The sequence below is a fragment of the Eucalyptus grandis genome, chromosome 5 (assembly GCF_016545825.1).
Source record: "Eucalyptus grandis isolate ANBG69807.140 chromosome 5, ASM1654582v1, whole genome shotgun sequence".
Lineage (NCBI taxonomy): Eukaryota > Viridiplantae > Streptophyta > Magnoliopsida > Myrtales > Myrtaceae > Eucalyptus > Eucalyptus grandis.
Genome location: NC_052616.1, coordinates 21,076,681 through 21,092,263, shown reverse-complemented (window position 1 = coordinate 21,092,263; position 15,583 = coordinate 21,076,681). Strand labels below are relative to the sequence as shown.

At 42.1% G+C, this 15,583-nt stretch overlaps 1 protein-coding gene and 2 pseudogenes across 2 annotated transcripts; 2 read left to right on the top strand and 1 right to left on the bottom strand.

Annotated features, from left to right (window-relative positions):
• The first annotated feature begins 749 nt into the window (after positions 1-749).
• LOC104444490 (ankyrin repeat-containing protein BDA1) lies at positions 750-4,966 on the top strand. 2 transcript variants are annotated; one of them, XM_039314164.1, is made up of 4 exons: positions 750-1,175; positions 1,706-1,914; positions 3,247-3,860; positions 4,545-4,966. In XM_039314164.1, exons 3-4 carry the CDS (start codon positions 3,298-3,300, stop codon positions 4,588-4,590), a joined length of 609 nt encoding a protein of 202 aa, XP_039170098.1. In that variant the 5' UTR covers positions 750-1,175; positions 1,706-1,914; positions 3,247-3,297; the 3' UTR covers positions 4,591-4,966. The 2 variants fall into 2 exon arrangements, with proteins under 2 accessions (XP_039170098.1, XP_039170097.1); XM_039314163.1 differs by having other exon boundaries at positions 1,639-1,914.
• A 2,009-nt stretch (positions 4,967-6,975) lies between these two features.
• Positions 6,976-10,001, top strand: LOC120293235 (annotated as a pseudogene).
• Positions 10,002-10,404: 403 nt separating this feature from the next.
• Positions 10,405-13,717, bottom strand: LOC108959507 (annotated as a pseudogene).
• Positions 13,718-15,583: the final 1,866 nt, after the last annotated feature.

Here is a 15,583-nt window from a genome sequence, read left to right as displayed (position 1 = left end):
TCCTATTACATGCAATCTTTTGGGTAATTCCATAAGAAAAACCATAAATTATATCCATTATAACATAAATACTAAAAAAAAAAATTATTATATTACTGAATGGCCACTATAACATTAATAACTTGAAATTTTTTTGAGTTGCCAAAATCGCCAATGCAACAAACAAATAGGATTTTTTGGTCGCATGGTACAAATTTGGTTATTGGTGACACGAAAAGAATTTAAGGGTTAATGTCGAAGTGAGGAAAATTTAGCATTTTTTTTTTCGGTAGACCTGGTGTATTTTTACCGTACCAGTATAAATTTGGAAGTTTTGATACGAAGTTTAAGATACTCGCGATAGAGTGGATATGTAAATTAGGCATTGAGCGTTACTTTTTCTCATCGTTTTCAAAATCAAGAGAGGAGAGAGAGAGGGTCACAAAAAATAAAAAGAGAGAGAGGACAGTTTGTATCTTATTTTTTTTTTTTCCCGGGGGGGTAATTTGGCAAGTCTTGTCAGCCAGATTCTCACGGCGGATACTTCAAGGACAAACGAGTCCATCTCCACACTCGCTCCTCCCCAAAACAATAAGACACGAGAAGAAGATAAAATAAAAATCAAAGCAAAACACATTAATTTTTTTTTTTTTTTTTTTACTTTTCCCTTTTTTGTTTTTTCGGTTCTCCCTTCCCCCATTTCTAAGGAAACCGTCCCAAAAGTCTCTTCCCAATTCCATTTCCTTTTCCGGCTTTCCCCTCTCCTTTCTTTAATTCCTCAACGTCCCTCTCTCCATCTCCCCATCCGCCACCCGCACCCATCTTTCGCGAACCCAAAAAAATAAATAAAAGAAGAAGACAAAAGCTTCCACCTTTTCCTCTCCTCCGGCTCCTCCTCCTCCTCCTCTCCAAGCCCTCTGCTTCCCACAAAAAAGCTCCGGCCTTTCGATTCGCCCCCACCACCCGCGACTTCGAAATTGGCTCGGTCTTTGCTTCTGGGTCACTTCCACTTCTCTCTCTCTCTCTCTCTCTCTCTTTCTTTCTTACCGGAGCCGGGTCTCCTCCAATCTCCTTGATTCCGGGTCGGTCTCTCGGGGGGTTCCAATTAGCCCCGCTCGAGTGTCGACGCGACTCGATTTGATCTCGGAAGGGGTGGCCGGCGGATTGATCGGCGGAATGCAATTCGCCCCCGTCAGGTTAGTTCTTTTTTTCTTTTTTTAACCTTCCTTTCCCTCCTTCGAATTTTTGCATGCTGGGTACTGGGCAGTGTTCGATTAGGACGTAGTTGAGCTACTTCGTACTTCGATTCGTACGAGTAGTGTTGGTCTTGTGGTTTTGTTCGCGTTTTTCGTTTCGTTGTCGTTTCTTGGGGTGACGGCGCGCCGAGCTAACTGGAGAGGGTCGTGTGAGATTTTTTTTTTTTTTTTGGGGGGGATGGGGAGGGGGTTCGTGGTAGGGGTGTGCAACCAGACCGGGTCAACCCGGTTCCCGGATCGGCCCACCCGGAAAACAGGGTCGGGAAACGGTTCCCAAAGTTCAGACCCTGTTTGAACCGGTCCGGGAACCGGATCGACCGGACCAGGTTCGGGAACCGGTTTGAGAACCGGTTTTTAAGGCCAAACCCTAATTCATTTCTAACTTTCTATCTTTACTCTCAAGCTCTAACCTCCGCTGTATCCGAGCGCTACGCCGCTAACGCTGCTTCCGCTCACCCACCGTCCTCCAGATCAGCGCCCCCATCCTGGTCCCGGCCGTCCTCGCCGCCTCGGCGCCGTCGGCCTCGGACACGAACGTGACGGCGCTGCTCGAGAAGGCTGGGTGCAAGACGTTCGCGGGCCTCCTGACGGTGTTCGCGCCTGACGTGAGCTCGTGTCGCTCCTGCTGTACCACGCGGTGGCGGACTACACCCTAATCGGGTCCCGGCCGCCGTTCCAGGTAACGGAAAAACCTCCTCCGCTGCCGCCGACAGCGGGGGTTCTCCTCTCGTCGTGGGTGTGTGGATTCCTCCGTTTTGCAGTTTTTTTTTTTTTTGAGTCGGTGGCTGTCTGTAGATCGATCTGTTCTGTTGGTCTTCCAAGGTTTGTGTCTCGATGGGAGTCGTGGGCTGATCTAAATTTTGGGGCTTTGACTTTGATTGGCGAGGGTTGTTGGTGGCGTTAGGGAGTTTTGCGGCGGTTTTTGATGATTTGATTGAATTGGGTCGAGTGATTTGGTCATCGGTTTTTGCTGCGAGATTCGTTTCGGCGGAATTCGAGAGTGCTCGAGCTGCTCGGCGGAGCTGCATTGGGGCAATTCGCCGGTTTTGTATTGTGTTTATCGAGCGGCTGGTAGTTCTGGTAGGGTGTTGTTGGGCGCTTCGTAAATGGCAAGTTTGCTCTGTTAAGGAAGTGGCGTGGCATGGCGGTTTTTGAGGAATCAGCGAGATTCGCGGTTTGCTTTGAGAGTGCAGTGGCAACAGGGGTGTGATGGGTTCTGTGTGGTACTTTAAATTCGTCGTTGTTTCATTATTTTCACATGGATGTAACTTTCTGGAGAAATGTAATGGGACATTGAATGTTTAGATGGGTTGTGGTAAATGTTCATTTTTTTTTCCGTGGATTGATCGAGGAGTGGCGTTTCATTCTTCTTGATAGGGAAAAAAAAGAGAGGAAGAAATTGGTCTACTTTCAATTTGTTTAGTGCCTGGATTTATGAATTCTGCCGGATGGGACTGGAGATGCTGGTTCGGAATGTTTGTGTTGGAAAATATGCGTGATGATTGATAGAACAGAACTAATTATTGGCTATGTTAAGGATTTGATTGAGAGATGAGTACATGTTCTGAAGGTTTTAAAGTAAAAAAGGGTCAAGTTTGCAGCATTAGTCTGGGTAGATATAGGAGTGGATGAACTGTGTAAGCATCGCTAAAGCATGCATTTGTAAGCACATCAGAAAGCTACAGCACCGCCAAATGAGGATTTCAAATGTCTAGATTGACAAGATGAGCTGCCTGGGGTTAATAATGAGTTCAGGCCAGCGATACTTGGTTTTGGTTTCCTGAAGCTTTTGTATTTCGGAATTAATTAGGTGGACGTCTAATCGAGTTTGCTTTTTTTTTTTCGATGTGTTGTTGAGTTGCTCTCATGTAGCAGCTTTTGCATGTTTATGCGCTTTTGTATGTTTATAGGAAACTTGTATTTCCACAACGCTGAAGTTGTTTCAGCAGACACTCATCTAGACTTATTTCTCTAAGGTTAATATAAAGATAGCAATTTTTATGCAAAACAGGTTCCAAGTGCAAAGGTGTCCCAAGAAGAGTCCATTTCTAGTTTAGATCAGATGGAGAGGTTTTTAGCAGCAGGCAGTATCGATGAGCTGAATGACTTGATCGAAAGAGATGGGCTCATCCTCGAGAAGATGGCTCTCAAAGGGGCCGGTAACACACCGCTGCACGTCGCTTGTCTGGCCAGCCGTTTGGATTTAGTCCGAGTGCTCTTGAAGTGGAGGCCAAAGTTTGCGGAAAAAGTGAACGCGGATGGTTTCAGTCCGCTGCACATTGCAGCAGCTAAAGGTGATGTGGAGATCGCGAGGGAGCTCTTGGGAGTGTATCCACACCTGTGCTCTGTGAAGGGAGTGGAGCGGAGAATCCCTTTATATTATGCCATCGTACACGGTGAGCTTGATGTCATGAAGGAACTGCTCTTGGCTTCCCCTGAGTCCGTCCAAGAGACAATCGCCCGAGAGGAGACGGTTCTTCACCTCGCTGTGAAGTACAATCGGGTTGATGCTGTCCATGTGTTGGTGGAGCATATGAAGGATTATAACTGCGCGTCTGTCATCGATCAGAAGGACAATGAAGGCAACACCGCATTGCATCTGCTGTCGCCGCCCAAAATTTCGAGGCAAGTCATGCTATTCCCTTTTTTATCGCACTTTTCCTGGCGCAATATTTTGGTAAGGGTGTCAATTTGATATCGCTAAAATATGCAAAAGCCTTCGCTACGAAGGAATCTATTAATTCGGATCTGTTTTACTTTCCACGTGGCTTTTTTAATCATTTTTTATTGTTTTTTTAAAAATATAAATTTAAAAATTAAAAAAATAGATTTATTGATTTTATCTTATTTAAAAAAGAAAAATGAAAATTTATTTAAAAAGAAAACAATTAAAGAAAAATGGCAGCCTTGTTGGAGGGTCGGCAACCGTTGCTGGCCCCTCCGGCAACGGTTGCTGGGCCCTCTGGCAATGCTGTCATTTTTTTTAACTGTTTTATTTTTTGAATAACTTTTTTTTTTTGTTGAAAATAAGATAAAATCAATAAATCTAATTTTTTAGTTTTTAAATCCATTTTTTAAAAAATGAATAAAAAAACCATTAAAAAAGGTCACGTGGGAAATAAAAATTAATTTTAAATGTCAAAATTAGCATTTTTAACAGAAAAGGCTAATGGCGTCGATTTTATGATTTTAAATGAAAATTTTGACAAGTTTTAGGACTTATTTGTATTATTTGTAAGTTTTAGGACTCAAATGCATTTATATTAATTTCTAAAAATCAATGAGAATGAAAAAGATGATAAATTGCAGGTGGTCAACTTCATGCTTCACCAGCCACATGTGGTCGTGGACGTGAATGCCTGTGACCAGAATGGTAGGACGCCTCTTGATCTCTCGCGAAGGGAAGTGATCAGAAGCATTCTAACAAGAGCTGGAGCCAGACATGGAACCTTGAACAGAAGAAGATATTCTAAGGGCGACATACGCGACACCCTGATCGTCGCCGCACTCATTGCGAGTATAACCTACCAAACTCTGCGATATCTTTTTTCCAACAATGGGATGGTGAAGAATGGATGTGAGAAAGAAACGTTCATTTTGAGTCTCATTTTGAGTCTCCTTTCTTTTTTAATTGTATTTTTTTATTTGCAAAAATAGAAAAATAACTTCTCATTATCTTTTTTCCGACAATGGGATGGTGAAGAATGGATGTGAGAATGTGCCTTTGTGTAGCTCTTTGGTTCTATATCTTTGGTTCTATAGCTATAATATTCTTACCTCTTACCCAAAAAAAAAAAAAAGAATGGATGTGAGAAAGATATGTTCATTTTGAGTCTCCTTTTTTTTTTTAATTGTATTTTTTTACAAAAATAGGAAATTAACTTCTCATTTTTTTGACAGATAAAAAGAAAATAATAGAAAAATATTCAAATTGTATTTTTGCTTCGAACCGCGAAAGATATACTCTGGAGTTTTCTATTCATCTGAAGTAAAAGGAAATATAATAAAAAAGAAAATGAAAGAATACAAAAAGAATAAGATAATAAAATATGAAATATAGAATTCGGCCTCCACGATTTATAACAGAATTCAACAATACTTCCACAGAAGGCTTCCTCCCATCCCTTGGCAGGTACCTAGCGTACATCCTCTTCACAAGTGGCAACGCTTTGGGATTCCTGGTGTCAGTCCAAATAATCATTTGCCTCACCAGAAATCTCCCCATTAGGCTGCCCATGTTACTTTCTGTGACCGCAATGGTTCAAGCCGCAATGGTTCGAACTTACTATTGTTACACATATTACCTGCCGTTCAAGTCGCTGGAAAAAGAGATTGGGCGTGTTGCCGCTAACAATTCCAATTCTTCTTCTACTACTGATATAGAGGCGATTGGCGCTAGCTTTAGATTTTTACAAATCAATATGAAGATAACAAATCGAGTAGAATATCAATGGGTTGATCATTTTGAGATCTTTTCTGATTTGTCTTTTATTCAATTTCCTTGTAGATAAAATTGTTATCTTTAACTTTCATATGGTAATATTTCTATATAAATATATATGTTGTACAACATATCAATAAATAAATAAAATGCTTCATCAACTCAATTTTTGAGTTTCTTCAACTCCATGCTTCGAATTCAACAATTCGTAATAACATATGTGATGATGTGCTTCAAAATACCTAAAACCTCTCTCGTCGGCTAGCTAGTTGGTGCATAAGAATCGGGCATAATGCTTAAGTCCTTGAGCATTAGTGTTAGCAAGAACGAGACAATCGAAACAAAGAACTCGGAAAGGAATAAGAGTAAAGAATTAGAAGTAAGAAATTGTAGTTCACAACCGAATCATCACATTTGATAAATCTTTCAAAATACGGCAGTATGGGTATTCCAAAATCAACAACTTAATAAAAGTATTCTTTAATTATTTTACCAGTCTGCATAGGAAAACAACAATCAAAGAAAAACTTAGATATGTGGATCCAGTCTGCATAGGGTACTTCTATAAATGTCTAAAAGCTGCATTGATCCTAATTTTTATAAAACGTCAATGTGTATAGTTAACAGTCAAACCTTTTAATATTATGTCGACATTATGAATGTAAAGAAAAAAGGAGACGACACGTGTCCTCTCCGTCTCTCTCCCCGTTCTCCTCTCTCCTCTCTCTCTCCTCTCTGTCTCTCTCCCCTCCACCTCCCTCTCGCGACGTCCGCTCTTCTCTCTCTCTCCCCCTCCGCGAAGTCGTGCCTCTCTTCCAGCGAAACGACGAGCTCGACGGCGCCGGCGACGGCGACGAAGCAGAAGCGCGCGCGCTCGGGGTTCTGGAAATGGCTCGTCGCGTCGGTCGCGTTCCGGCTCGCCCTCATCTACCTCCTCAGGAACCTCCGCCTGTCCACCCGCCCCGAGGTCGCCACCCCTCTAACTAGCATTCGCCGCAGTAACGCCGCCTGTCTTCGCTCCGTCGATCGATTCCCGATCCCCGATCCCCGCCCCCTCCCCCTTGAAATCTTGGAGGTTCATTTTCTGATACGATTTCTGGTTTTTCTTGTTTGTGCCGCCTGCAGTTGGCAAAGGCTACTGGTTGAAGCAGTAGGCGATGTCTCCCTACGCAGATTCGGCTCCGTTCGATCTCTGGTGTGTCGCTGTTTGATGCTTTGATCCCTTCCACAGGTTCCATGTATCACGGTTCCCCTTTGCTGTTGCTCGTTCTCGGACCTCTCGCTGTCAAAAGGTAACTACCGGGGTATAATCGCAGATGCATTTTGAAGGCTAGGTTGATCGTGAGCTTTGCTGGTTATCTGCTAGAACTGAACTAGATTTATCTGGCGTTATCAAAGTGGAGGCTGTGGCTTGTGCGAAAAGTTGTTTTCGATTCCAGAAATCGAATTTCTGGTAATTGGTATATGCTGTCATAGTTGAAACTTGGATCCACTTTCAGTCGAATCCAACCATGTTTTTCTGTACATGTCTCAATTCTATCTCCTTTGCCTGTGCTTGTGCATATGCGGCGTCTTTTGACCCATTATAAAAGGCCTCAGGTAGGGCAAGGTGCTACCTAAGTGCGTGAATCGGTTGGCCATTTGTGTAAGTCTTCATCTGGGCAGGGCATGGCCTTCAATTGGTTGTGCATTTGCATCTCTGTTTCCCGATGGCCTGCATCCTTTTCTCCTTCTTCTTTAAATTTGGTTGCTTTAGATTGTAGTGTAAAGATAGCATGCTTATATTGGACTTTTTTCCACTTAGCTTTATGCTGATGGAGATTCACTTGGCCATGTATCTGGCCTTTTTGTCTGGTTGTGATTTATCCATTGATCACAATTTAAATCTGAGATATTTGCCCTGCATGGCATGCCGTTCTGCATACAGAGAACTTGGCAGTTGTAGTGCTTTAATGTAGTTTTATGCCGTTTACATATATGTTCCCTGGGTAATATCTTTGCCTATGCCATGCAGATTTTGCCACTATTTAGCAAGCATAAGGTGGTACATTTCAATAAGACAGATGCTTGTTTGGCAAACAAGTGGAATTTCACTAGATCTTCAGAGGCTCAGATGTCGAGTCAACTTTCAGGCTTTAAAATTTACTCCTCAGATTGAGGCTCTGGGGAACAAATTAGTCCACCTCCTTTGAGATAAGGGGCCTTTCATGGCTTTGCATCTGAGATACGAGATGGATATGTTGGCTTTCTCTGGATGCACCCAAGGTTGTACAGCAGAAGAAGCTGAAGAGCTCAAGCGAATGAGGTTTGTCTTGACATGTGCTTGCTTTATTGTTTGCCATTGGAATAATTTTCATTTAACTTAATCAGCTGATGTTGTGCTACTCATGCCTCAAGGAAAAATCACGAGCCTTTTGAAACCTCAAGGTGCAAATTATAGGTTCTTGAACGAAGGTGTAAAATCTAGTTTAACTAGAGATGCACATTGTATTTAAGGGAAAGTCGATGAAGTTTTTGTACATTTCTCTGTACTTACTCATCTGATATTTCGCTCTAGGAAGGGATATGTTTTTTAAGTCTTTAAGTTCATGTGACTTTACCCTGAGATGGACCTCTAATATATTCCATGGCCTATGCTACATTTTAGTCAAATCCTGTGGCTTTAGCTCTGAAGCTCTAGGTGTCGCACCTGGGCAAAAGTAAGCTTGATTGAATACGAGGAATGTGGCATTAGATGTATTTCATCCTTTTATTTCATCAATTTATCTGTTTTTCTTGTTTCTCATATGTAAAATGTGTGGCCACATGAATTGTGCTTTTCATTCAGGTATGCATTCCCCTGGTGGAGGGAGAAAGAGATTGTATATGAGGAAAGGAGATCACAAGGTCTGTGTCCTCTGACTCCGGAAGAGACATCATTAGTTTTACAGGCACTAGGTTTTGACAAAGACACGCAGATTTACATTGCATCTGGAGAAATCTATGGCAGCGAACGGAGATTAGCCACATTGAGGGCTGCATTTCCACGGATCGTGAGTTAACATATTAATGTGCTGTTATATTTCTAATTCAGTGACCAACATCTTTTGATGCTAGCGGTGTTGAACTCTCTGAAGGTGAAAATCATAATGGAGAATGTTAAAAAGTTCCATCTTCACCTTGAGGGCGTATGTAAAAATGATCCAAGAACGGTAGACAGTGTATATAAAAGGATGCTTTAGCGGTTGCTAATGCTTGGAGCGTGTATTAGAACATCCATTGATGCTTTGCAATTGGCACTGGGATGAGTCCATCTCCATGTAATCTGACACTTAGTTCTTCTATCTTTTTTCACAGATTTTACTTTTATGTCAGGTTAAAAAGGAGATGCTGCTGGATCCAAAGGAGTAGCAGCAGTTCCATAATCACTCGTCACAAATGGCAGCTCTAGATTTTATGGTATCAATAGCCAGCAATACTTTCATCCCCACATATGATGGAAATATGGCAAAACTTGTGGAAGGTCACCGCAGGTAAGCTGTCGACTTGATTGATGTTCTTCCATTATTTCCCTTGGAAGAACAAGACAAATAAATTAGGCCTATCCAATTTTCTTTGAAAAGGCTGTGTGCAAACTGTGACATTTTTCTGCAGATATCTTGGATTTAAGAGAACCGTTCTCTTAGATCGTAAAAAGCTTGTGGTGTTACTGGATTTGTATCACACTTTCACAGAATGATTTTGAAGTTGCTGTACGTCTGGCACATGAGAAGAAGATGGGACAGCCAAGTCATTGTAGAGTTATTGTCGATAAGCCCAAGGAGGAGGATTACTTCTATGCAAATCCTCTGGAGTGCCTTTGCGAGCAACGCGACTGTGATGATTTGCTAGGCCCGGGCAAGAGGAACTCTAGTGAAGTCTCTAGTTGATTGAAATTGATGATCAACTAAATTGTCATCTGAACATGTTCTGTACAATATGTTCACGGGCTTGGGATTCAAGTTGATCTCTACAAAAGTTGCAGTGCCCGGCATAGCTGCATTAGTTTTCCTTACATTAAGATATGAAGACACTCTTTGAGTTTGTTGCGCGAGCTGCTCTGCTTTCATCATCGTGAATGGTTTTTTGCTTGACCATGATAAGCAAATGCCCGAGAGCCTAACAAGCAGCAGCCAGCAAAGAATTATTGTCTTCCTTCTAGGGCAACTACAAAGATAAATTCATCATTTTTTCTTGTCCATAGTTAACGATTGTAATCTGTTTAGAAGTCCCTGAAAGTGAGAGTGTACATATTGCCCTTTTTGTGATAACACAAAATGAAAGCTTATTTTGTTCATGTCTATAAATTTGGTTGGTTGAGGATCCATTGAGATGACTTGAGAGACATCTGCAAGTTCATTTCAATTTTATTTCTTAACCTCATTAGTGAGGTTTTGAGTAAGATAGTAAACGAAGTCAACTGTAGCCAAACCTAAATTTATATGGGGTCGCAACATTCGGCAAAGCAACATTTCTTTGAGCTTCACTTTTGACCGTTACATGGAAGTAAGAGAGCGCACCCTGTGATCACAAATTTGTAGGGACACAGTGATGCAACTTAATGTGCTCTTCAAAGAGATTTGGTCGATTTACGTACTGTACCAGTGATCGTTTCTTCTGGCAAAGCAATGCCACGAACCACGATACAAACAGAACTGCAGAAGTTTAGTTCTTTGCCTACTCAATGAAAATTGACAAAACTAATACAAATTTTGTTCCCTCAGAACTTCATCCAAATTGGAACTCACTCGCCAGAGTACGGTACACAAATTGTCGATCCATCTAAGCTGAGTCTGTAATGTTTAAGACTTGATACAACAGATAAATACACTGATTTTGCTTACCATCCCTTGCATACTCCGGAAGTAGGAAAAAGTTTCTACAGTTTGTTTCTTACTTTTATAAACAACCTCAAGGCAACGGCAAGATTAAACTTGCGTACTGGCTCTATAAGGTGGGTATAGAATCCTTCTTAGGCTGGCAATAAGTTTCGCCTTCCTCGCCAACCAGACCAAGCTCCTTCAATCTCCTCTCATGGTAATACTCAAGCTTTATCCAATTGAGCTTCCTTCTCCTTGACAATACCCTCAATTTGCTGCAACACCCGCTTCTCACCTACTCTAACCCTCACGGCTATCTCAAGTTTGTAACCAAGGTTTCCTTCCTGAATTAGCTTCTCGTCCTGCAAGTCATTGCATTTGAATGGGGAAAGCATAGAGCAATTAGGTGGGATTTGCTTCTACAGCTTTCAGGAGAAAACAAAATAACCTGATCTAAGAGTTGCCAAACTTTTTGCAGCAGAGACAAAAAGATGCATAGATATGTACAAATGTGATCATTGACAGAGGTTTTAGCGCTTCATTTTCTTAGACTTCCCTACTTTTAGTTTCACTGGGCTTAGATCGGGAAATGTGAACGCTCTGCAAATACTAGAACTGTTAAATGACTTGGCTAATTCCGACAATCTAAAACATTTTGCCACATTTGGCATTGAGACTAACAAACATGAGATTATCAAACCCTTAGCTACCAAAAAAGTTTACTACCATGATTGATTTCAGGATAGAGACGACATGCTAAAGAACTCTCAGCTAGGCCATTTTAACCCTGTATGGTTCAGCGAAGTCCAACCAAACCAATTCCCCAGGAAAAACCATCCTAACAAAATTACCCAAGTGGAAATCAGAATGTTACATGTACCTGTTCAACTGTGGTGCAGTAGCCTGAAAGAGCTGATTCACAGGCATCTATGACCATCTTGCATACCAGCTTCTCGTTCACATGACTAACCGGTAATTCTAGAGTTTTCCAGATAGATTTCTTGTAGACAGGTTCCAGGAGGAATGCATCTGTTTCTTGAAGTGCCACAAGCCGCAGATATGGAAGAATTGCTGGTGGAAGAGGACGGTCCATAAAAATATCTAAGTATGCTGTCTCACCCAAATCATTGGCTGCTGCAATATCAAGCTTCTCCCGATGGAAGGGGTCCAACTCAGATATGTTGAATGTAAGTGTGTACAAGTCGCGATTGGTATTTGGTTCCACAAACCCATAATAAAAAGCCAAGTCAGCATTGCTCTTCTTTAGTCCATACTGGATGAAATCCTGTCCCAGGATTCTGTTAGTCACAATGAATGGTCACAAATCACTGCCCTACCGGATGAGGCTTGTGCAATACCATTTCTGGGTAATCAAATGAAACTTTCTCGACCTCTGGGGATTTCTCGACAGGTAATCAATTTGTTAATTACTACAGTTCAATTAGATTAAGATTCATTTCTCTGTGACTGACAGGGAAAAAGATATGCGGTGTGTTGAGAGTGATATCATATTCGTAATATGTCAAGTGGATCATCAATTACTGAATAAGTTCAACAGGCTTAAGAGGTTTACCTGCTCACCCTCTTTGACAGGCATTGTTGACTTCAAACAGAAAAGGAGGTCCCAAGAAAAAAGACCTGCTGGTCCATTAATCTCCTCTGCATTATCTTCTCTCGTTATGCTAGCACTCTGGTTAATCTGATGCACGTAAATAATATGGAATTCATAAATCTTCTGGCAGACTGATTAAGCCCGAAAGAAATGCAGACAAGTTCATTATCGATTTAGAATAGGAAAGATCGATTGACTTACCAAATCCACAAGTGGAAGCATAACAAGTTGGCTCCTAAGGTGACAGAATGCCCTTGATCTCAGCATGCTAAATGCCCAAAGAAACCCATCCAGCGTAATAGAAGATGGAAACAGCTGCTCATGCCGCGATATGATTTCTTCTTTTACTTTATGGTATTGACTCTCTACATGCTCTTTCATCTCCCTGGTCATCTGCAATAGTAAGGTTCCTGGATGATTCCGCCAAAAAAAAAAAAAAGGTTCATTCGTTGATATCCAGAGACAAGGCAATTAAACAAAGGCACATGGAACAAGGGACGTCTACGATGGAGAAAGCACGCGGACCTTTTATCTCTGCAAGCTCTTCTTCTGACCTGCCCTGGAACCAGAAAACAGAAGCACACAACTAACCACCCCACAACCTTAGACTATCCAATAGAATTAATAACAAGTCTTAAATTTTTTTATAGGATTCGCAAAGTAAACATGAAACCCACCAATACAATGTCGAGTCGGTTCGCTCCGGCAATATATCAATATAGAACCGCCACGGCGAGTTGCCCCTCATCTTCTCCCTTTATCAAGAAGAGAGAGACAGCCACCCAGGGCTTCAAATCGGTGCAGCGATAGCCAATCTCTGAAGCAGCAACGGTGTCCGGGTTGATCCACAACCTCCTGGGGACCTTCACGACAACTTCATCTTGAGCAATGTCTCACCGAGCGACGAGGCAGAGGCCTTCGGGAACGTAAGCCGGGCGAACCGGGCACGTCGAAGAGACCACGCCCTCCTCGGCGAGCCACTTCCAGAAGGTCCGGACGTAAGGTGGCAATGGCGGATCGGACTCGAGGGGGTCAAGATGGAGCGAGGAACGAGTAGTTGTGGAAAAGAGAGGTCTTTTGAGGGTGGTCTTGAGGGGAGACAAGTGTTTGAAGGATTTGAAATGGAATTGAGGAGGGAATGAAGGAGAGGGTGGAGAGACGGAAAAGAAGACAGTGGACATTTTTGTGTTGTGGATCGTGTGTCTGTTTTCTTGGATAAGGTCCAGAACCCCGAGCGCGCGCGCTTCTGCTTCGTCGCCGTCGCCGGCGCCGTCGAGCTCGTCGTTTCGCCGGAAGAGAGGCACGACTTCACGGAGGGGGAGAGAGAGAGCAGAGCGGACGTCGCGAGAGGGAGGCGGAGGAGCGTCGGCGTTGGGTGGGGGCGATGGAAGCAACCAGCGGAGGCGGAGGGGAGAGAGACAGAGAGGAGAGAGAGAGGAGAACGGGGAGAGAGACGGAGAGGACACGTGTCGTCCTCCGAGCGCCCTTCTTGTTTGCCAGGCTGGAACGTCTCACGTACCAAATATTTTCTCGCGCGGTGACACCCAGTTTGAAGCTCTTCCACAGTTTCCGATTTCGATTCTCTAACCATTACCGCAGATCAGATATCGAATCCTCCGTTGACACGATCGATTGCACACACCATATGTTCGACACAAAATTCTTAAACCGAGTTCGCATTAGATTTGTGTCTCTGATTGTTGGATTATTTCGAGTGCGTATTGATTGCTCGGCACGATTTCACTGAGATTTCACTGTTGCCGAGATTGAATCTGATCATATCCTTTTTGTTTAGTTTCCACCCTATGTTGGCGTGTCTTCCTGCTGCGTTCAATGTCGGTTGCCGCAGAGGTCGGAGAGGAGGTAATTCGAAAACGACAGCATCAGTTGTAATATCTGAACTCATTGGCGCCGGTTTGTTCATGGCGTTCCTTTTTATCTGTTCGTTTTGATCATGCTGCGGCTGTGCGTATGAGTATTGAATGATTGGTAGTTGAGATGGTGGTGGATGGCGGCAGTCCTTCGACGGCCAAAGGAAGTCGACAACTACGTACAGCTTGAACGTTGATCTTGCTTGCATTTATTTAGAATAGATGAATGAGTAAGTATGTTTGATTTTGTGAATAAGAAGGAGAAAAAGATATATGTGTGTGTATATATATACACACAAAAATAGAGAAAAAGAGAGAATGCAAAATGGCCTTGTTTTAATTGAAAATGTACTTAGTGTGCGCTTCTTATGATTATAGTCCAAAAGGGGCTTGGTACGACATAATAAAAAATGGGCTTAGTATGGTTACATATTTGCGATTGAGTTTGGTGAGGTTAGGATTAAAAGGGAGTGCTATATAATAAGCCCCTTTATGTCCCCAGCTCAGGTTCGCGTACAGTTTATGTTTGGACCAAGCCCAGTCCGTGTCCTTTTTCTTAAAAAATAGTAAATAATAATAAAGAATAAATTATAAGAAGTAAAAAATGTAATGAAAATGGAAACTGATTGTGCAGACCTTTTTCAAACGCAAGAGGAAAATAAATATAAAGCCCATGAACAATTTTCCTTTTGCTTGGATATGGTAAGTCCCCTCTCTATATCGCCTACTCATGCACTTTACCTGCAACTACGTCATCCTACTATTGGTTATTCGCCAATGTTGGCATTAGCTATCCTCAGGATCACCTAAATCAACATCACTAAGATCTTGCTTGCATTCTATATTGGCAAATTCACCTCCTTTTTTGATGTAGGCACTTTTTTTTTTCTTTTTTTTTCCTAATTTTTTGGCATCTTTATTTTTTTATTTGCCATCAATTCAATGTGAAAAAGACAAAAGTTGATGACAAATAAAAGAATAAAAATATGCTACAGAATAGGAAAATAGGGAGAAAAAAAAGGGTGCTTACCTCAGGGAAGGACGTGAGTTTGCCACGATATAATACATTGGATATCCTCGTAATGTGGACAGGGGTGATCAGGAAGGGGTGGCCAATCCCATCATGGGCTAATAAGCAGCTCAACAGGTTGTGTGTGAAGCCTACGAGCACGAGCAGGCATCCCATAAAAAAGAGAGATAATATTGTACATGACTCAAACTCGAGAAATAAATTTAATAATTCTATTGGTTGATTTCAATGGAGCGGAATAAGAGAGATTCTGATGAAGAACAATCTTTCATTTCTATTTTGATTGAAAATTGGCTTGAAATTATCCACGTTTGGAGTAGTGAAGACTTGTGTATGGATGTAAGTGCCTTCCTTGGTTGACATAGTCCATAATCATCTTGTATTTGAGCTCCTTTTTGGTTTTGAGCTGTTTGTATATGGCTTTTTACTTTTTGGGCTCTTTTTGCACATGGGTTCGCACCCCCTTAGTGCTTTATAGTTGATTTTTTTTATCCATAAAGTCATCGATAGCTGAATTATTTGCACTTGGTTGAGAGAGAGAGAGAGAGAATGCTGA

Coding starts and splice junctions, on each gene's coding strand:
- LOC104444490 (XM_039314164.1), top strand. CDS start 3,298: ATGGAGAGGTTTTTAGCAGCAGGCAGTATCGATGAGCTGAATGACTTG. Junction 3,861..4,544: donor TCGCCGCCCAAAATTTCGAG/GCAAGTCATGCT, acceptor GATAAATTGCAG/GTGGTCAACTTCATGCTTCA.